The following is a 22,787-nucleotide window of genomic DNA, read 5'->3' on the forward strand; positions in this document are numbered from 1 at the left end:
GATGCTTTTAATACCTGGTGTAATACACCAATAATTAAATAAAATAACATAAAGGAAGCACAACACACACACACACGCACACTTTCATTCTTTTAAACCAAAATAACAGGTGCAAAGTTGAGGCCAGTCAATCATCAACCATTTTATTACAATCTTATGCCTTATGAAATGAATACCACAGTAAAGAGCACAAACACGTTGGATCACCCAGCATGGGCTGGTTTGGGGCACAGATAACTGCAGTTACTAGTTTTTTTTGAGAGAGGTGGGTGGAGTGGGGGGGGGGGTCTTCACTGTGATAAGAACATAACTGAGCTCACATACTGAAGATTAGTTACCCCTGAACATTCATCAACTTCCCATCCATACTCAAAGGTGGTTAAAGAGAGGTAAGATTGTGAAACATCCAAGGTATCATGTTACAAAAAGCAAGTAAAACTGCAGAAGGTGGCTGTTATTCCAGATTAATTTATGCAGAACAAAAAGAGGGGGGATGTGATTTTGTGTTACATGGCACAAATCTGTCCTCGGAAGATTGGCACGGGTCGGAAGATTAGGCCCTGGCCAATCTCTTCTGCATGTTCCAGGAAGGGCCCGTGAGAGGCAATCACAGACATATTCTGATTTTCCAAGCTGCAAACGCGCCTTAGGATGACACTGGGCCATGATTTCTCAGGCCTAAATAATTTCTTCAAAGTCAAGCCCCTGATGTAGTCAGATACTAGGCCAGACATTCTCCATCCCCCACCCCCACCCTACCAAACTACCGTAAAGTCCATGCGGACTGGGCTGTGGGAACCACAAAAAGGCAATAAACCTTCCCACCCCTGGCTCTTTCGTGGCCTGTACAACCTGAAAGAGACCCCCTGCCCTGCCACAACCATTATCCATCCCATAAACAAAAGTAGGGAGGGGGAGTTGGAGAACATATGGGACACCCCACCCCCATAAATCTCACATGGAAAGGATGAAAAACAATCCGGCCAAGGTGCAAGAAAAGGCTCATTAAATGTAATAAGCGACCTCCTCATCTGTCACCAGCTTGTCCCAAATAAATTAAAATTCCTTTCCGTTTAGACAGCATGCCGGGAACCTGACAGGCAACCTTTACGGACAGGATGGAGAAGCTTACAGAAAGGGGAAAAATAATGAAAGGGGGAGGGGGTGAAAAATAATACTGTGTGGAGGGAAAACACACACCCGCCGAGCAAAAGGAAAGAAAAAAAGGCAAATGCACAATCATAATCAAATCCACGTAATAAACTTCCTCCTTTGTGTGTGCGCGCGTGTGTATGGTTCCCCACACTCTGGGGCCTCACATAATGCCATGCTCCCATCAGCAGCATCACAAACTGATCCTAGATGAGAACATCCGCTAAGAGGGAGACCCTCTTAAAAGGGTAAAACCCTCTCTTTATAGCCTCCCCTAAAATATAGAAAAGCTGGGGTGGAAGTCAGCGGGAGAAGGAAGGGAGCAACTTCCGTAAAACAACCAAAAGAAAAGTGAAACAGCATTTGTACCTTTGCACCTGACAGCAACACCTCCCCCCCCCCCAAAAAAAAGAAGCAGAAGAAGCAGTAGCCCCGGCTGCTCTCCTTGTCATCTCTCGGCAATACTTTGGAAGATCTTTTAAAATGCTTTCCGAAGTTCACACACTTGACGACTTAGCAACAACCCTGCTCTTCGCTTTCGACTCATCTGAGTGACAAGCTGCCCATCAGTCTCATCACACGACTCTCCTTCCCCCCTACACGCACGCCGTCCCCAGAGCACACCCATTCCCAACTTTTCCCCCGCTCAGAAGCGCAGACACCAACAGAGCTTCCTTAAAAGTGGGAGCGGGGGATCCCTCCCTTTCTCGCCCTTTCTAAAGAAAACAAACAAAGCGCAAAACACGCACCCAACAACCTTGAAGTCAGTATGAAACACGAAACCAATCAGCTGTGCTTGGTAGTTTTATTAAACTAAAAGAGAAACTATTTATAGACAACCGAGCCCTGTCGGTTGGTCGGTCCGCGGCGGAGAGACGCTCACAGGAAAGAGCGAGCGAGCGAGCGAGAAAGAGAGCGAGCGAGCGAGCGAAAGAATCGCACTCACAGAGGACGGAAAAGGAAAACAAAGCAAAGCGAAGAAGGGGACGGGTCAAGGGCTGGCCTCCCCCCCCCCGACTTTCCCCTTTCTCTTTTTGTTACAAGTCAGAGAAAAGGCAGACAGAGAAAAGCACAGACCAGGAAAAGCGCAATTGTGCTGTACTTACCATAGTCGGAGAGACGAAAGCCGAATTCACTTAAATAATCAACTTTCATAATACTTAATTAATACCTAATTGCAACTGATTGCTCCCCGAATAACAAGTTGGTTCGAAATACTGATGTCATCGGTGCCGACGGTCCACCCCGGGAACCCAGCCGGGCACCGCGCGCTCAGCGGCGGGGAGGGGGCAGGGGGAGCGGCCGGCTGCCAGGAGCGGAGGTGATTGGCAGGCGAGCCCGGGCCGTGGGCACGCCCCTCCCCGGGCCAGCCGCCCCCCCGACTGGCTGGGGGGCAGGTGGAAGCGCGCAGGGAGCCTCTCCCCAGCCCAGCCGGCGCAGTCCCAGCCTGGCTGCCGCGGAGGAAGGGGGATGCTGAGCGGCGGAAGCCGCTCCCCGGGCGCGAGCAGGGAGTGCAAGGGGAAGGAACAGAAACTCCGTCTCTCCCGCCCGAGCCTTTCCAGGGGCTGCCCACACAGGTCTTTCCCCAAAGCATCGGCCTTCGCAGACGCCGGGGAGCAGAAGAGAAAGCAAAAGAAAAACACCCCCCCACACACACACACACACGCGCGCGCGCGCGCGCCACGTTCCAAGCCAGACTTCGAACAGGGGAAAGTAGAAGCCGCCAGTCAGGCTGCCCAACTTAACGCTGGTCCCTGCCCATCTGGATTTTGGAGGGGTTCCCATCTGGACGTATTTATTTAATGGTTGTCCCACCATTCTGCCCCCCCCCCCTCCGCCCGCAATGCCGACGCTCAAGGCGGATAACGATAAAATACAGATTAAAAACAAAGTTGAAATTAAAACGTAGCATAAAAACAACGAAATGGAAGGCACAATTAAAAAGGCAACCGTAAAAGCAATAAAGAGTGCCAGCCAATTAAAACCACCTTCAACAACAGGCCAGCTTTTATGCCAAAGGCCTAAATAAAAACTTCCAGTTAAGCCGTGTCTTTCCACATGATCCGTTTACTGCGCAACAAATGCATGCCTGTTTCTTGTCCGCTGCGCATGCAGGCTTCTCTCTGTTTGCTCATAGTTGTCGGGGGGGGGGGGGGATTGGATTCTCTGAGCCTGCATAACAAAAGTTTGCAACTGGAAAAATGGGACACATACACGCTGCCCACCCACTACAATATTCACTATGATTACAACTGCCAGCTGGAATCTGATTGAAAAATGTTACAGACAACTTTGTTGGTGACAGAGACAGAAAACCTTCTCCCTTGCCATGTTTACCACTTCATGAACTTGTCAGCAGCAGCAGCAGCAGCAACAGCAATAACAACAACAACAACAGCATCAGCAAAGGTTGTACATTACTTCTGTATGATTTCAATGCAACAGCACTCAGCTAGCAATTGCTTTTTAAAAAGTGGCGAACAGTAGCGTAACAGTGGCAAACGGCAGCATAATTAACCCTTACACCAGTGTTCTATCATAATTCTTTAATTCTTCAGAGGTTGTGTGCTCTCCCCTCTCGGGCTAACACCATCACTGTTAACAAGACTGCCCCTCCATTATACCAGCCTTGCAAACGGGCCCACCACATTTTCACTAGCATGCTTGCCCACTGGCCCCTCTTTGTGACCCCAAAGTAAACACTTTTTAAAATCTTCCCTGGCTGGTCACCTAGAGGATGATTCTCGCTCACCACAGGCGAACAGCAAAGCGGCAATTTAAAACACTGCTTGTGGGGAAAAGCCTTAGAGAACGCACCCTTCAGATTCCCAGTTTCTCCTCCCCAGCCCTAATAATCAAGACTTTAATTCAATTCCATCCAGCTTCCCACCACACCACCCAAAAGAAGGGTCTACACTTGACATCCACAACAAATTTATAATCCATAGGTATGTTTTTTTCTGAATTTCTAGAGAGTTAAAACTTATTTCTCTTGCCCCAGGAGTTGCTTATAAAAAGTAATGCCTAAAGGTGTCTTCCCATGTCTTAAGCAGGTCCAATGTCAAGGGTAAGCATGGTGGGGCACTGCTGAGCACCCACACACCGGCAGCCCCCCCCCCCCAAAACAGCCCTCTGAATTTTCTCCTCCTCTTCACCGTTGCAACCTGCATTGTTCACCTGCCTCTCATTCTGGCCCAGACAGTAGTGTCAGTGAGAAGGAGGAACAGGAGATGCCACAGCCTCCTCGCTCTCTGCCTATGAAGCAAGCAAGTGGCAGCAACAATGGGAAGCAAAAGCAGCTGGTGGCAGTGGGGGTGAGAAGGTAGATTCACTGGGGGTGTCTTGCCTAAGCGCCCTCCAAAATCTGGAGCCAGAACCAGGCTTAAGAACATGAAGAAGAACCCTGCTGGATCAAACCCAAGGTCCATCTAGATTAGCATCCTGTCATTGGCAACCAGATGCCTGCAAGAAGCCTATAAGCAGGACATGAGCAAAACAGCACCCTCCATCTTGCGTTCCCCTGCAACTGGTATGGAGAGGCATGCCGCCTCTGATCCTGGAGGTAAAATATAGCCATCATGACCAGAAGCCACTGAAAGACCATTGCTCAATTAAGTTCACAGTAAGAACTTCAAATCCAAATCTGGTTGGGTGTAAACCTACACCATCCAGAAACCCAACTTTGCCTGACATTTTAAACAGCCCCTGGACTCCAGATATGCCCAGATCTGGCCAAAACGAAAGGTGGCAACTCCCAAAGAGTTTGCCTCCAAATTCACATCAGTGTAAACAAGAAAGGAATTAAGCCCTGACGTGCAGGTGAAGTGAGCAAACACCAACTAATGGATCTTCAACATTTCGTTTATTAAGGGATCACTCAACAGAGATATTTTTAAAAAAACAGGAAGTACAATCATGTTTGTGAGGTGGTTTTGCACTAAAAGGGGGAGAGCGTTTTTTAGTTCCCACCTTTTTCAGGTGGGAGGGGAGAAGGAGGGGTGAGACTTTCAGCTTTTGTCACTAACTTCATTGTTTTATTCAAGAAAGTGAAGAAAACTCACCAGGCAGAGGTGAAAAATTATGTCAAAATATGCCCTTATTTTAGATCCCCTCACATGCTGGGCTTCGCATGCAGGTGGCAGCTGCGCCATTGTGAACTGGCGTTTCTGCGCTGTGAGCTTTCTCAAGGAACCTCACCTGTTCCTTCGCCAAGCAAAGGGGCTTAAGCCCTGCTTGGCTAGACTCTCACCTGATTTTCCCAGAAAGATAAAAACAGAGGGTAAACATGGCAATGCTCCAGGGTAGTTGCGCTCAAGAGCTGGTGACGAGCTGTTGGAAGAATGTCAGACCTCCCGTGCCGGATCAGGCCATAGGTCTATCTAGTCCAGGGTGCAGAACCAAAAATGGGTGGGGGGCTGAACTGCTTGCCCTCCATGGGCTGGGTGACACCAGTGGGTGTGACCATGGCCACTGATGTCATTCTCCCTGCCCACTTTGCCTTTCTCTGGGCTGGGCTTTGCGCAACACATGTTGTTGTGCCCAAGGGGGAAGCATGTGCCACATGAAAGGACTCAGCCGGTGCTGCTGGGAACAGCAGCTACTGCTCCCGGTGTTGGCCGAATTTCGTGCCGCCTGTATCCCCATTGTTACCTCGATCTCAGGTCAGAGGTAACTCCGAGGATTCCTGTGCACACTGCTTCCCATCCCACGGGGAGGAGAATCCAATCTCAGATTTCCTTCATGGAGCTGTACATGATCCTCTTCCTCCATTTTATCCTCACAACAACCCTGTGAGGTAGGTGAGGCAGAGAGTCAGTGACTGGCTGAAAACCCCCCAGTGAGCTTCATGGTGAGGGGGGACTAGAACCCAAGTCTCCCCAGCCCCAATCCAACCACCACCCATACTGGCACAGGCAGGCAAGAACCCTCCCCTGCTGTTGGTTCTTCCCAGTACCTGATAAAGGCAGGTTTATTGCCTCTGGAGCTTCTATTCTTAGCTCTGGTGGCTAATCATCGTCACTGATACACCGACCTACCTCTGTGCATTTATCTAACCTCTTTTAAAAGCCTCTCATGCGGCGGAACACCACAACATCCTGTGGCAATGAATTCCAGAGGTCACTTACATGTTTCACAAAGAGTGCCTTTCTTGGGCCCATCCTGAGCATAAGGTAAATCAGTTTTGTCTATGATATCAAGCCTATTGTGATACTCATCTGCGAATTATTGTTGATGTTGTTGTTGTTGTTGTTGTTATTGCTATTGTTATTTATTAGACAGCTATCTCGAGAAAAGACTCAAAGTGCCTTACAGCAAGGGTTAAAACAAACAAAGAGTTTAAACAATGTAAAACAGCTAAACATAATCTGAAATGCCAAGAAACAGTAAAACAAGGGAATTAAGAAGCCCTATCATATCCCTTCAAATGCCTGGGAGTAGAGGAAAGTCTTAACCTGGCAACAAAAAGACTGCTACCAAGTAGACGTCATTGGGGAGAGTGTTCCATAACTGGGGGGGGGGGGCACCACTGAGAAGGCTCTCTCCCTTGTTGCCTTGTTGTTCTTGATTATTATTAATTATTATTATTACTATCGTTAAATTTGTGAGTCATCCAATAGTCAAAGCTGTCAGGGTGAGATACAAAACAAAAACAAACACAATAAAATCAATCACAAAAAGAATTTTAAAGAATTTTAAAGCATCAAGAACAACAATTTAAAAACTAAATTTAAAAGGAGATAAATCTCAAAGCAGCTAAAACATAGAGAAGGATTTTTAAATGCAGCTTTAAAGGTATCATTCAATGTAAAACAAGCAGCAACTAGAAATTGAAAAGGCCTGAGAGAATTAAAAAGGTCAGAATGTCAACAAACATTCTCTATAGACCTCTCTATAGGGAAGGTGTTCCACAATTTGGGGGTCACCACAGAAAAGGCCACCTCCAAAATGTTTTCACAGAATGCCCCATTTTCTCTAAGGTTCCATGGCTTCAATATGGGATGAAGGTGCACCATGATTCATAGACACGGAGGGCACCCAAAAAACCACTGAGACTACTCCCTTGGCACAAGGCAGGGCTGCTGTGCTCACACAGGTCATCCTTGGTAAGCCGAAGCAGTTAGTCACAAGGAGACAGCAGGTGTCAAGACAAAAGCTGCCCACACAGCAAATGGCTCAAGATGACTTCAGAGAGTACTAAGCTATGCCCTGCGAGGGAAGGCGATCAATCAATTATTTTCCACACTGGGTTCTGACTTGGGAGGAATTCCTTTCAGAACCCCAAACAGTGACATCTTGGCTCTTCTTGAGGGAGGATTAGATACCCCAGGAAAAGGGGCATCTGATAGGATACTTGCCTAAGACTACTGCATCAATGGAATCCCACAACAGCAATTATAAAGGCGGAGCCCAATTTTAACAAAGACCAAGCTACAACTAAGGAAACCCTTTCTAAGTGTGTTGCATCCATTCAGCGGACAGTTCCTTCCCCCTTCTAGGAATATCCTATATCAGCCTTCCCCAACCTGGTGCCCTTCAGATGTTTTGGACTACAACTCTCATAATTCCCAGGTTGGGGAAGGCTGTCCTATATACCAGGGGTGGGCATAAAATACATCTGCAGGACTTTTGGACTTCAAATCCCAGTATTCCTGACCATTGCCCATGCTGGCAGGGGCTTCTGGGAGTTCAAGTCCAAAACATCTGGAGACCTACCTCCTGCCTACCCTTATTGTATACTAATAGTGAACTTCTGTCGCAAAAACAGCATCATTCACACACAAGAGGGGAGCGTCAGCAGGCTTGGGGGAACCCAAAGATTTGCAGGAATACAAAAAATGTAGAGTAAAACAAAAATACAGGGAGATCCTTCCCCCCTCAACGCAAAACAGCCCAAAGAGGACTGAGCATGCTCAGTAAAGAGCTGGCTGCTCAAAACCCTGAACTTCACTGCAACATTCTGTTGCAGGTCCTGGTTGGGGTTTATTAATACTGATCATGTATGCAAGAGTCAGCTGAAACATCCTTCACAATCAGAGCTTTGTGTATTCCACAATTGTCGGCCAGAAACAGAGAAGCTGGCAATGGGCACAGAACGAAGTGTCCTGAAAAGCTCAGCTTTGTTGCGTTCCTAAAAGTTTCTAGACCTGATGGTTACAAATACGATTGCACCTCTGGGCTTGGATGCCAGCTCTGGCTCTCCCTGTGAAGAGCAGACGCAGAATAAATTATGGAAATACACGATGAACACACATTATATGATTATATTATACACACACAGCGAGGTGGCAGGATTCAGTCTTTCCTCCTGCAGAAATGTACAGGCTGGCATCTTAGCTTTGCTTGTCCCGGCAGAAATTTCTGTGTAGTAGGCAGGTAACCCAGCATTTTTCACCCATGTTACAGGCGGAAAAAATGAGGCTGGCTTTTGAGAGATGACTTTTCCAGAGGCCTCCCCACCAATTCCTCAGGTGTGGGGAATCAAACATGGGCCTCTCCTACTGCACTGAAGCAGTCTTCAAATGGGGGGGAGGGTGTTACTTTTATCCTAGGGCCAGCTCTCTATGTCTCTCTTCCCCCACTCCACTGTTTTTCTCAGTCTCTCCCCCTTTCTCCTCAAAAAAAGTCTCCTTCCCCCAAAGAAAGAGAGAGGCCAGGTCCTGAAAATGGTGGTGGCAGCAATGCCCTTGGCGCGACCCACCGCTGAAGGCCAAGATTCTCTCACTTACGGCATCCTGGGCCCAAGGAATTCCCCCAAGCTGTGTTGGCAGGCAGCTCTTTTGCGGGTTGCTGCTGCTGCTGCTCCCCCCCTTTGGGAGAAGAGGCCCTGCCCTTGCCCAAATCCACCCAGCCAAGTACCGGATGTTTAAAGGGGGAAAAAATAACCCCCAACTGGCACAAAATACCTATTTAATCAGGTAAATAATCTGCCCGTTTGTTTTAAAGAGAGAGGCTTAGATCTATTTACCCAACACACCTAGGAACTCTCCCTCACATTCTTTCCTTCTTTTATGAAATAATAACTTTCCCCCCTTCACAATGCACATGTATGGACACTCACACAGAGGGAAATCAGCAGAGGGAAAGAAACCCACACTAGGAAAGGGATGTATGCATATGCACATGCACAATCCTGCCCCCCCCTCCCCTGATTAAAAGGAAAAGTGATCCAGATTTAGGCCTGCTCCAGGTGGGAAGACACCAGGGCTAGTAGAGGTTGAAGGTTCCCAACCGCTGGACTGGCCCTGCCCACCTGGGTTGGCTGCTGGTTCTCCTCAACTTGGCCAGGACAACTATCATGTTTCCTGGCTCCGGCTGGGCTGACTCTTGGCTTGTTTTCTGGTACTGACTCCTGGCTCTGGCTTGACAGCTGTGTACAGCTGAGCCCTGGCACTGCCAGAAGAAGCCCTAACACCAAGGGCGTAGACAACCTGGTGCCCTCCAGATGTTGCAGACTACTGTTCTCATAAGCCTGAGCCAGCATGGTCCAGTGGTCAGAGATTATTAGAGTTGTGGTCCAAAACATCTGGAAGGCACCAGGTTGCCTTGCCTTGCCCCAACCTCTGCAAAACATCTGGAGGGAAGGCCGAGATTGCTGCCCCATCCTTATCCATGCCTCCCCACCCAACCTCAAAGTGGGCTGCCCCATGAAACACTTCTCTCCATAGGACATCGGCTGCTTTTAATTATTCAAGGCCTGCCAAGCACTTGGAGACACAGAGGAAAGGTGATCAGGAGGGCAAAGGATGATTATTAATGATTAATGGATATTATTGTTATGGAGGTACGGTGAATGCAGAGGTGCCGCAGCAAACACGGCCAGGGCACTCGGCAGCGTTCCCCAAAGTGACATGGCTCAGGCCTCGCTCCTCCTCGCACCAACCGGCTGCCACCAACCCCAACCTTTCTGTACCTGTATTTATTTAAAAAATTGTAATGCACTGCCTCATTCCTAAGATTCCAGGCAAGTTGCAAAGCAAATAGAAGAAGTAATCGTTAAAACTATCCAATAAAAACCCAACTTTACTTTTTTAAAAAATGCAAGAAAGTAAATCCTCTTGAAGTCTAGATTATCCATTAAAGGGGCTTCTGATCAGGAAGGATCTACATCTTCTGGGGAACATTGGTAGGGCTTTGCACAGGCAGGTCTCCTTGGACTTCAGAGAATGAGGCCCAGTGCTAAGAAGGAAGGGAGGACTTGGCAGGGGGTTCAGGGGCTTTTAGGAACAGAGTGTGGGAACCGCGAGCAACAGAATCGCCTTTGGAGCATCCACAGCCACCTTTCCTGGTGACTGTAAGCTTATGCAATGCTCCTAGATCAGCCTTCCCCCAACTCAGTGCCCTCCAGATCTTCTGGATCTCAACGATCAGCTCCAGCCAGTACAGCCAATGCTAGGAGTTGTAGTCCTGGAGGCATCGTGTTGGAGAAGGTGGTCCTAGACAATCAGGAAGCCAGTCCGGCTTTCAGAAAAGCAGAGCAGACTGGTGAAGGATGGGGGAGCCTATGGGCTATTTTGCATGCTACAGGACAGATGCAGCTTTTGTTGGCCCACCTTGCATCCCTGTGACACCAGTATAATGTCAGATGAGGAGACACGTGGCTGACAACAGCACAAGGCTGTGATGGCCAAGGCTCCTGAACAGGTGTTTTTAAACTCACATCTTCCTGACACTATATTGTGTAGAGCAGCCTTCCCCAACCTGGTGCCCCCCAGACATGTTGGACTGCAACTCCCATCATCCCTGACCATTGGCCATGCTGGCCAGGGCTGATGAGAGTTGCAGTCAAAAACATCTGGGCTGGGCCAGGCTGGTTTAGAGGCGGTCAAATGGAATTCTACCTTTGTGTAACATGTGAAATGGCCATCACACCCTAGGACAGGGGTGGTCCCACAACTCCCATCAGCCCTCGCCAGGATGGCGAAGGATGATGGGAGTTGTAGGGAAAAACATCAGGAGAGTCACAAGTGGCCCACCCCTTTCCTAGGATCTCATCCTTACCACACCTTCACACAACTCCTTGCTGCTTATCAGAGCTGGCTCCCCAGTCTTCTTGTGATGGGGGGTTGTTACCCCATTGCAGGGCTGTTGCTAGGCACTGAAAAGGTTCAGGGGCCAAATATGCATATACTGATTTATATCTATATATACAAATTCAGAAATCATGTCTATGATTTGTTTGAATTTCAATGGCGGCAAAGCCAGCCAATTCATTTTTCATCCAAGTCACCTCAAATAAAATAAATGCTTCAATTAATTAGCACCCTGTCCCAGATCCTCCCGAACCAATGTAAATTTCCCCCCCATAAGCTAAATTGCCATGCAGGGGAAGACTGGGGTGGGTGTGTTCTGTTGCAGCATGTGGGAAGGGGAGAGTTAACCCTGCCCTCAACAGCTGCAGTCCCCCTTGCAAACTGCCCCACTGAATGGCAATTAAGTTGTGGGCAGGGGGAGCTGCCATTGGCATCAATAGACATTCAGATCTCATTTCACTCTGTGATCTACTTCACACCCAGGAATTGATGCTGGGCCCTGGGAAACAGATCCGGGTGTAGGCCACATGGGCCCAGGCTAGCAACGCCCCTGCCTCCTTCCCTCGAATTCCATCTTGAAAGAAGCTTGTTTCCACATATCTGGCTACTGGGAACATCGCATCTTTCTCTCCCTCCCCAGAAAACTATTAGGCAAACTGAGTTGCCCTATTTTAGTCCATTTCTTTTCACTTCTTTGATTTGTATTTCATCAAGGGAAGCGCCTGGAGGCCTGGGCGTCAGGGAGCAGCCAGCAACCCCGTGCACCCTTTTCCTCCGATTCCTCCTCTTTCCCTCCTTGATACGGTTTCAGTTGCTTCATTGGCAGCATGACACGGCACAGGGCTCTTGCCAAAGCCCGGCATGCTGAGTATCAGTGTACAGGGCTGGGTCCCCCTAGAGCAAGCAGACTGGCAGGATTGCAGGATCCCAAGCTCGCAGCGCCTAGCAAGCCTTTGCTACTGCCATTTAACAAGCTCTCCCTGCCCCAGTTCCAAACTGATGAGATCCCAGACGGAGGGCAGCCTGCCTCTGTCCTGCAATGCCATCTCTCCCCCAGCAAGGCAAAATAAGTTAGGAAGCACCTTTGCTGGCAAGGACCCCTCTCTCTAGCATGTCAGAGTTCCACTTAAAACAGGAGGGAGTGTCCAAATACAGGGTCAACAGCCAGAAGTACAGACAATGGCAATGGGACCCAGTGTGGTGTAGTGGTTAGAGCACTGGATTGGGAAGGAAGAGAGCCAGGTTCAAATTCCCACCGGGCTATGAAACTCATGGGGTGACTTGGGGCCAGGCACTGACTCTCAGCCTGACCTACCTCATAGCATTGTTGTGAGGATGAAGTGGAGGAGGGGGAAGAGGAATAATGCCTTGGCTCATTGGAGGAAAAGCGGGATATAAGGGAAACAAACAAATAAATAAATGACAGGGCATGACTGGGGTAGGAAGCAACAGGGATCCCTCAGTAATAGGATGGTCCTTTTTTTAATTAATGGTGTTGTATTACGAGGGGTGCCCATGCAGGCATCTTCTTCAGCAACTGGATGAGCCAACTGATGTGATCTCTGTGGCACATATGGCACTGGAGGCTGCGGAGAGCTCTCCTGCTGGCGGGATCCAACTTTCTCCTTGCTCTCTGGACCAGGAAAGGGAGGGAGCAGCCTCCGGAGCGTGGCTGAACACCCCATAGGGAGGAAGCAAAGAGCATGCTTCCTTAAACAAGGGAGTTGCCCCACTGAAACCCAGCTGACACCAAGGCACGGGCAGATGTAGCTTCTGAGCGGGCAGAGTGAATTGGAAGAGCAGGACCAAGCAACGCAGCTCCCGCTGGCCGCGTGTCCGGGGCTGCGGAGTCTACAGCCAGAAGCCTTCTGGCCCATCCTCTGTTGCGGCGGGTCATTTGCGGATGCAGACAGAAACCAGCAAACATGGATTAAGCTCCAGAAGGACTTGGCCCACCTAGGCGGCCCATTGGTTCTTCTTGGCCCGGTAGGCAGTGGTGTAGTGGTCAGTTTTGAAGTGCAGGCACTTATCATGGCAGTCCCCATGGCCGCATCCCCATGGAAAGTCCAGCATGCAGGCAGCTGTGCTGAGAAATATCAACAAAGCCCTTTTGGCCCTCTTCATCTCCACCAGGAGCAGGTCTTTTGTAAAGCAAATGAGTCTGGATTGCCCATTCAAGACCAAACCACCCCAAAACACTCCACATTACAATAGGGAACTATAGTTGTTGTTGCTGCTGCTGCTGGGAAAATCCATCCCCCCCACCCCCCAGCTACTCTGAGAACTGCAGCTAAGCTCAGAGGGGTCAGGAAAGTTTGAAGGGGGATGACATCAGGCAGATGACATCAGCGTCACTGCTAATCAAAAGGTGCAGGGGCTTTGACCCTGCGAGCCCTGGCTCCACTACACCACTGCTGCTAGGGCTATCAAAGCATCCCGGCCTTTTGCTTGAGCAAGTATGCTTTTGCTGTGCCTGCCAGACCGCTGGGCCTAGCTTTGGGGCATACAAAGGTTCGCTCCGCTGCCTGCCTCCTCTCCCAGCCTGCTCTCTGGTTTCCCCTCTGCTCCCAATTCTGGGGAATCGTACACTTGCATCACACTCTGCCAGCTCTCCCTAGGTGGCCCATGGCCCGGCAACAGGACACAGCCGCACCACAGCACATTACACAGAAGTAAACAAGCTTCAAACACTCTCCGCTGCTGTTACGTTTTTACAATCTGTCGGGGCATATCCGCTTTTGTTTTGCTGCAGGTGTTTCTCCCAGCTCCTCTGCCTGAGATCTCTCTCTTCACTGGAGAGGCCAGGGATTAAACTGTACAGCTATGAAGCAGGAAGGACAGCCTCTTCCCAAAGTGCAAGGGATGACTTAGGGTAGGATGTCTGGCAGTTTGGAAAGGAACACACTCAAAGATGCCAGGCAGGCTGGATTGTCAAAGGAGATATTCTTTACAGCAGCAAAAGACAAGGAGAGGAGCAATGTGCGTCTCCAGGCAAAGAAGCAAATAGAATAAATTATTTTAAAGATTCTCCCCTCAGGTCTCGCCAAAGCAGATTGGAAACCAATCCCTGCAAAAGTGTCGGCGTGTGCACAAGTCCAAGCAGGTTCCACAAGAGGAGGGTGCGGGGTGTCGCACCTCAGACAGAACCATGCGAAGCATTCAAAAAGCGACACAGCTCCAATGCAGACGGGTGCAAGGGATCCACAGGAAGTGCACATCGACTACTCAGCTTGCACTACATGGCTCACGTGTGCATGGCGGAACAGGGCTGCTGCCGGGTTGGCCAGGGCGGCAGAAGCTGCACAGCAAGAAGACACACAAACCCTAGCACCATAGGACAAGAACGCAAGAACTGCCTGTGCTGGATCGGTCCAAAGGCGCATCTGGCCTTATTTATTACGTCCAGAAATGTAGTCAAGCAAAACAGAGCGTAACTCGCCCTGCAACTCCCACCGGCCCCCAACTAGTGTGGCCAGTGGCCAGGGGCACGATGCCAACCTCTGACGACAAGATGTGAATGACACTCGACCGCACAAGTAAAAGAAATGGAAAACCGGGAAGCAGAGGCAGCGCCACGGTTTTGGCCAGTGACCTGGGGAGAGGCGGGGGCAGGGGATGGGGGCAGGGGGAGGATGTGTGAGGCAGACGTAGCGATCGCATTACTGAAGGAGCCCGGCCTGGCACAGCCACACTATCGCCCTGGTAATCCTGTTAGCCAGCAATCTCCATTCCGAAAGAGCTTCATTTCTTTGTGAATATTTGTAAACTAGATATCTAATGGAAAATTATAGGAAAATTATAGTGAAATTCATGACGGAGAAATCCGATTAGCCCTAATTCAATTATGCCATCTTAGCCCACACTGCACATTTCCCCATTTTTTTCCCATAAATACTGATGCCAGGGGTCCGGGTAATCAAATAAAATTGAAAATCATCTTCCCATTAAATTCAATTAGCTGCAATTTCTAAAGCCTATCAGAGATTTTAATTACTAAATTATAAAATTCTCCAATGCTAAATTGAAACAAAAAAGAGACACATCCTTGAGTTTCCACAATAAAAAAGAAGAGAAAAAATTACAACAAAAACCTTGAAAAATACCCTTCCGGTTTGTGTGTGTGTGCACACTTAGCACGTGTGATGGAAAAGCAAACTGCTTTCTGCCAAAGGGTGAAAGGACACAAGGCTGCAAGGAAGGCAAGGAACAACAGATTTTGTGCTGAAAAAGAAAACTAGGAGCATCTGAAATGGCCCGTCCCACCTCAAACTGATGCTTTATTTAAAAAAAGAAATCAGTTAGCTTATGAATCACTCACCATTTTCCTAATCGCTGGGCTGCTGCAGGGGGCGCAAATTAAAGGCCCCGTCTAACGTGGTGGTGGTGCAGACAGAAGGCCACACACCATAATCCACTGTGGCTTGGGAGTCAGGTGGCTTCAGAGGGCCAATCTTGCACTGTTGTCTGCTATATACATTCAAAGCCCTAAACTACTCAGGACCAGGACAGCAACCCAACCGCCTTCCCCTATATACACAAAATCAACCCCTGAAATCTTCTGAGGAGGCCTTCTTGGACATCCCATGACCAACAGCGTGTCACGAGGTAACGGCATGTAAGCAGGGCCTTCTCGGGAGTAGCACCCACCCTCTGGAATGCTTTCCTGCATGCAGTCCAAGAGGCGGAAGTGGCGACGACCTTTGGACACCTCTACGAAAACGCAGGCTTTCCCAAACTTGTAATCTGACACGACACCACTCTGTTTTCCTGCTCTTGCTATCATGTTTTTGGGGAATTTATTACTGTATAGTGCTTCTAGATGTGTGGTTTTTTTGGTCTTCTCTTGTATGTGGTTTTATGTAAACTGCTTGGAGATCCTGTGATGTCAGGCAGTACAGAAGTAGTAATAAATAAAACAGTCCCAGGATTCATTGCATCAGTCAATGCAACTCATTATTGAGGGAAGTTGCAGTAGAGGAAGCTGCCGCCACTGCAAATATCTAAGAACATCAGAAGAGCCCTGCAGGATCAGACCAAGGGTCCATCTAGTCCAGCATTCTGCTCACACAGTGGCCAACCAGCTGTCGACCAGAAACCCACAAGCAGAGCAGGAGCATGACAGCACCCTCCCACCCATGTTCCACAGCAACTGGTACACATAGGCTTGCTGCCTCTGATACTGGAGGTAGCATGTAGCCATCAGGACTAGTAGCTCCTGTACACCCATTCATCTCAACACAAGGGCGAAAACAATGAAGTCATCTGCCCCTTTTCCCCATCATGCCCCCCTCTCTGCTATCCTTCCACCAGCAGGCAAAGACATTTTGCTTCAAGTGTACATGAGCTGGTCTGTAGGGTTGGGTGCTGTTTCTATTCTGTTGCTGCTGCTGTGTTCTTTGTGTTTTAATGTTTTCGCTTTACTATTGTTTTGACCAAGTTTTTATTTCAAATTTTTTAGTTCCTATGTTTGAGCACCATTTTCTGGATGGAAAGGCAGGGGTACAAGTCAAGAAAGAAAGAAAGAAAGAAAGAAAGAAAGAAAGAAAGAAAGAAAGAGACAGACTACATCCTGTCTGGAAAGCTGAGGATAGGAAAACACTGTGATGCCTGCTTATAACTTCATTGTGGGAAGATCAACTCCTATGCATATAAGATGTGCAAACAACCAAGATCACATATGCACACATTCTCACACGCACCCCGAATAACCCCGGACGGAGTAAGTCATGATGCTTGCTTTTATTTGTACAAACATCGCTTGAGTTTTGCTCAGAGAGGCCCAAACAGCCAGCCTTCTGAACTTGGAGGGGCTCCCAACAACAAAGCCAGAGAACAGAGGTGCTCTTTCTGACGTCAAGGATTCCCCAAGGCCTTCTGAGGTGTTTTCCCCAGCTCCTGAAACTGACAAACCTCGGCTTTTTCTGCGTCAGTTTCGAGGTGCTCGCTAGGCACAGATGCTGCTCGCATTGTGCCACTCCGGCGGAGCTGATACAAAGCTTCATTTGCCAGGCGCCCTGGCGTTGCCAGTCTGGGGAGTTGCCCGCAAACAAAACAAAAAAGTTAATTATCTCAGCTTTTTTTTCGTTCTTTAATAAATAAGGGAAACTGGCTGGGCCGGATTCTTGGCTGGGCTCCGTCTCCCCCTTTATCGCCCATCAGTTTCTGTGACACATAATTCAAAGGATAAAAGTTTTGCAATGCTCAGGATTGTTACTAAATCCTTTTTTTTTCTCTTTCCTACTTTCCGCCTCCCCCCCCCACTCCCTTTGCTTCTTAATGCCACAGAAGGGGGATAATAAAATAATAGCAATAACAACAACAACAACAACAACAATAGAGTAAAAAAAAGCCCACAGCCCTGAAGAGGACAAAGAGAAGCTCCAGACAGGACTGCTGGTGCCCCTGCCTTAGCTGTCTGATTGCAACTCCTGATTGCACAGGAGAGTTGGTGATGGATCCATCTATACACCTCAGGTTGCCATCTTGCTCTGGAATGTTCCATAGGCACTGTGGAATCCTTAGATCAGGGTTGGCAACCTGATGCCCTCCAGATGTTTCAGACTACCACTCCAATAATCCCCGACTATTGGCCATGCTTATGCCAAGGCTTATGGGAATTATAGTCCAAAACATCTGGGGAGCGCCAGGTTGCCAAGACCCTTGCCACAAACTAATCCATCCTCTCTCAGAGCCAGTGTGGTGCAATGGACACTGGAGAGAGAGCTGGGTTCAAATCCTCACTCAGTCATGAAGTTCACTAGGGGCCTTTGAGCCAGTCGCTATCTCTCAGCCCAACCTACCTCACAGGGTTGTTGCGAGGATAAAAATGGAGGTGCAGGGAGAGAACCACATATGCCGCCTTGAGCTCTTTGGTGCAAAAGCAAGCTGTAAATGTAAGAATATAAATAAATAACTAGGAGTGGCTACCAAAGGTGACAACAACTGACTAGCTCTAAGTCCCCTACTTATAAGAAGACACACACACCCCGCTCCCCTGTAGTATGGTAGATGGCGTTTTTCTCCTCTCTTTCGCAGAAAGTGCTGTGCTTTAGCATCCACTGGGACCACAATCCATTCAGTGGAACTGTACCCAGTGTGAGTTGGGCCCAGCAGCACCCTGAGTCTCTACAGATGTGGTCAGCAACATGAGCCCTCTGCCCAGACCCAACCTGAGCCCACTGAGAGCAAGCAGCTCCTGCCCTGACAAGTAGTTCCCCACACACAAACACACACACACATGTGCTGTTGGCCCCCCTGGGGTTACTTGATGCAAAGTCCCTTTTGCACCAGACAAATTATAACTGGATCATAAAACAGGAATCCAAAAGAGGAGGAAGCTTCCTTGAAAGTTAGCTCCCATCCAAATCAATAGGGCTTACTTCCAAGAACTTGTTTAGGATGGGAGACCTAATGTGATACAGACCATTACTTCTCTTTCAGAAATCAAACATCTGGGACAAAGTTAGCCCCACCTCCCTTTTGCCTTCTGTGCCCCTTCCAATATTTTTCTGTCTCACTCATGCCAGTGAAAGTCTGTTTTATACGTTACTTCTCCCACACCACACCACATGCGCACACGCACACACACACAGATAAGATTCCTTTCTTAGAAGCTCAGTATGCCACCAGGTAGGAAATGCTACCCAAGAATTTTACTCCTCTACTATACATGCTCACAACAAATATAAACTTCTATGTGCCACTTCATACACGAGGATGTAGGTATGTGTGTGTGTCTCTCTCTTTTTTTTAACCCTACAAGGAGATTGTATCTGTGTAAGAGATATATATGCAAATACGTAGGCTATGTTTACTTCCACAGTTCATGTTCCTGAAAAATGTCTGGCAAAAGGAAGGGTGATGGAGGGAAAGGAAGGGCCCAGAGCGGTTTTCAAGCTATTCTCCAGAATCATGAGAACTAGAAACTTGCTGCTGCTTCTAAAAAAACACAATCTGCTGACGTTCATATTGCCCCTCCATCCTGATGCCCTGCCCTTGGCTGCCCAAGCTTTCTCTGGAGCTTCTGTGCTGTTATTTCCTGCTCCCCGCTGCCTGTCTAGAGAACTCTCATATTTTCAGTGCTCACCAGACCATGAATTCACCTTCATACCAGTTACAGGGTTATTTAGCTTTTTCTGACGCCAATAACCACCTCGTTTCTACTGGCGCTTCTGCCAGTCAAACAGTTTGCGTGCACACACAAACACTATACCTTTAGAACTTTTGCACAAATACACAGAGCAATGCTCACCTCTCATAGGAGTGGGTGGGGAGAGGGTGCTTAGCACTGGCTGCTGTCATACTCCTCCAAACCTGAGCCCAACAAGGTTCCCCCCATAGGAACACATGCAACGGTGAGATGAGAGACAGCAAAAAAGGGGAAACGATATATGGAGTGACAGATGATGGAGGGAGGGGTGGGACAGAAAAGAAAGAAAGGGAACAGACAAGAAGAAGTTAATGCACACAGAAGGAAGGAAGAAAAGAGATGGAATAAGGAACATAGATGATAGCAGGGCCTCTCCTTGTACAATCTCCCTCTCCGACTTCCAGGCACCAGTAAATTCCACTCTGGACAGAAAATGAATGGCAGATCCATCTTGACAACTCATTCCAAAAGCAGCTAACACAAGTCCTGAGGGTCTCTTCTTATGCTTGGGGCAGGATCTTGGGAGAGAGCAAGACGGGGCTTGGCCACATTCAAATCACTGGACAAGAGGCTTTTTAAAAAAGACACTGTAGTCCACCAGATCAGTTGTGGAATCCTGATGTGGGAGATCTGGATTCAAATCCCTGTTCTGATAGACTTTCACCAGGAGGGCCTCATGAAGGTCAGCTTCCCCCCGCCCCACCCAGCCTCAGTTCTGCCACTCTGTAAACTGAGAATATTTAAAATACCTCCTTGGTGGGTATTTTATGGAATGGAACTAAGAGCACAGCCAAAAAGTAAGAGCAGTAGCAGGAAAAGCAACTCTGGACTTGATTTACTTTAGGCCTGCCAAAAGATCCATAATATATGGAAATAATTTGGGGGAGATGAGAAACGGGCAATGTAAGATCCGTCATTCATACATGGAAAAAAATGTTTTTAGATTTTACTTCTGGATACAATTGGTCATAGGGGCTGAGATGTCATTTGTCTTCTGATTATTATACATCAAAAATTTTCCTTATTTGGCCTGTTATCTGACACTGATCAATGGTCAATCATATCTCTACTGGGTAACATTCCTGGTATAAAACAATACTTCCCCCCTAACAATGGTCAGCACAATTGGTACGAAATACATGGGCCTTTAAACAGGGTGGTCAGTATGTCTTGAGGGATTCAACCAGGTACTAATTTTTAATACTCTATGACCCTAGTAAAATTATTAGCCATGATGCCCATTGAAAATGAGTAGCTTTTACTGACCCCACCCCACCCCACCCCCACACTTTTATTGTGTAAAAAACCACCGGGTACTTATTTTGTCATCTTGTGCCCTCATCTGAGTATTATGAATGCGGGCACAAGATGACAAAATAAGTTGAAAAATGGAATGTGTACCCTAGGTGAAATAAAAAGCCAGAGAGATGAAAATGAAAGAGAATGTGACTCCATGACATTACTTTTGTATTATGCCACTCTGTTGATACCACGCCTCCATTTGCAAATTCACAAAAGCTGCAAAGTTACAGCACAAGCTTTGCTCCAACGTTTTAACTCATCATAAAAGTCATTGTCATCATTATCTTCTCCAAGGACAGATTCAAAGTGGTCTTTGTCAGCTTGGTTGTCATAATGTTGTACGTGGCATATTGCCGTGCAGGTCAAACCATTCTTCATGCGGGTACATGTGAGTGCTGCACCAGACTGCTTATACCTGCAGGACATGAGGGCTTAAGAAGAGCCAGGAAGATCAGACCAAAGGCCTGCCTATCTAGTCCAGCATTGTGTTCACCAACAGTAGTGAAACAGATGCTTCTGGGAACTCTTATTATTTCAGCAGGTAATTTGCAGCTAATTTCCCTCAGATCGTTTTTTGCTTTACGTTTCTATTGTTGTTGCTTTCTAAAAAATACGTATTTTATTATATTGTTTTATCTTAACATAGTGTAAGCCGCCTTGCATGGACATTTTTTTTTTAGAAAGATGGGGCATACAATTCAATCTAAATAAATATTTTTTAAAATATCCATTTTAAAATATGCCTTTCACAGATGCATGACACAAAGATATGCATGGGACCAGGCAGCTTTCTTGCCTGTTTCCCCCCACTCCCTAAGGGCGCTCAAAAACTTAGTTGAAAGCATCAGCTTTCCCCGTCACTGCACCTCTGTGCTGAGAAGCAGCAGCCACCTGTCAAACTTCTCAGTCTCCAGCAACTGACAGAGATACAGGAGACTTGCTGGGTGGGGGGGGGGAGGTCACTGTGCAGGGCCGGCATGGTTGGGCACCCATTGAGGGCCCACACCCCAGCAGGGGCACAGTGACAAGAGCCCCTGGACAACATCCTTGTTCCCCTGCCTCTCGCTCTGGCCCAGACAACGGAGGTGGTGAGAAGGAGGAGTGGGAGATGCCTACTTGCTCACTGGCTCTCTCTGCAGTGGGAGGAGGAAGAGGAACTGGTGACCATGGTGGTGAGAAGGTCGACCCGCTGGGGGACGGGGCCCACAGAGGGCCCTCAGAAACCTGGAGCTGGCACTGTTACTGTATCCTCTCTGCCGATCCCATGTAAAGTGTAAACCCTGTGGGACAGGAACTGGTTCTGATCTATTTTTGTGCAGCACCTGGCATTCTGCTGGTAAATAAATATTGAACTACAGAAGAACAGACATAGAAGGTACGTGCTGTTTCTTTTAGTTTCTTTTAATTTCCCACCACCACCACACCCCAGCCCTGACAAAGTACACAAGACGTTGCTCCTCGCTAAACTGATTTTTTGCATCAGTTCCATAAGTAGATCTGAAATATCTCCCTTTTCCTGAAACTTGCCCCCACCCCCATCACCAGCAAGGCTGAATGAGGAAAATTTCCTTTATGTTTCACCTCCATGGCCCTTGTGATGAAACCAAGGTGACCTGAGGAAACAATCTCCATTTTTTTCCTGCCTCCAACCACCTCTGATTTTTTTTATTCTTTTTTTAAAAAATCATGTTATTATATAAAAAAAGAGTGAGAGTTCTGAACAAACAATGGATCAATGGATCTCCACCCCCTCAGAAGGAAAACAAACACCAAGATCACCGCAAATTAGACAATGTTTCGCTTCACTTCATCCAAACAGGCTGACAATTTTGGGGGGTTGTTGCCACGGCGACAGGATAACAGTGTTCCGCCTGTTGCAGAGCAATCAATTAACTTGATGCCGCCCAGCGCCTGTTTACTCTGCCATTCGGAGGTGCTGCCATCTCTTTTTATCCCCTTTCTCATTCTTCCTTCCTTTGCTTCATCATGATTCCCCCAGCATCCTCTCTTTCACCCCACTTCTTGTTTTAAAAGTTCCTTGTAACCCCCTTCAAGCTGGCAAACAAGGTATCAAACTTTTTTTTTTAAGAAAAAATATCAGCAACAAAAACGTCTGCATCTCCTTCTCTTGTTCACTGAAGACCAGCTCTGGA

General features: G+C 47.9%; 1 protein-coding gene across 1 annotated transcript in view; it reads right to left on the reverse strand.

Annotated features, from left to right (window-relative positions):
* CASZ1 (castor zinc finger 1) overlaps nucleotides 1-2,599 on the reverse strand; it is a 139,070-nt gene extending 136,471 nt beyond the window's left edge. Inside the window, exon 1 of the mRNA XM_084822253.1 lies at nucleotides 2,259-2,599. Coding sequence (XP_084678379.1) covers nucleotides 2,259-2,307 — 49 coding nt within the window. The 5' untranslated portion in view covers nucleotides 2,308-2,599. The remainder of the gene's footprint in view (nucleotides 1-2,258) is intronic.
* Nucleotides 2,600-22,787: the final 20,188 nt, after the last annotated feature.

The sequence above is a fragment of the Heloderma suspectum genome, chromosome 15 (assembly GCF_057233095.1).
Source record: "Heloderma suspectum isolate Gila_16-S chromosome 15, 16-S_ref, whole genome shotgun sequence".
Classification (NCBI taxonomy): domain Eukaryota; kingdom Metazoa; phylum Chordata; class Lepidosauria; order Squamata; family Helodermatidae; genus Heloderma; species Heloderma suspectum.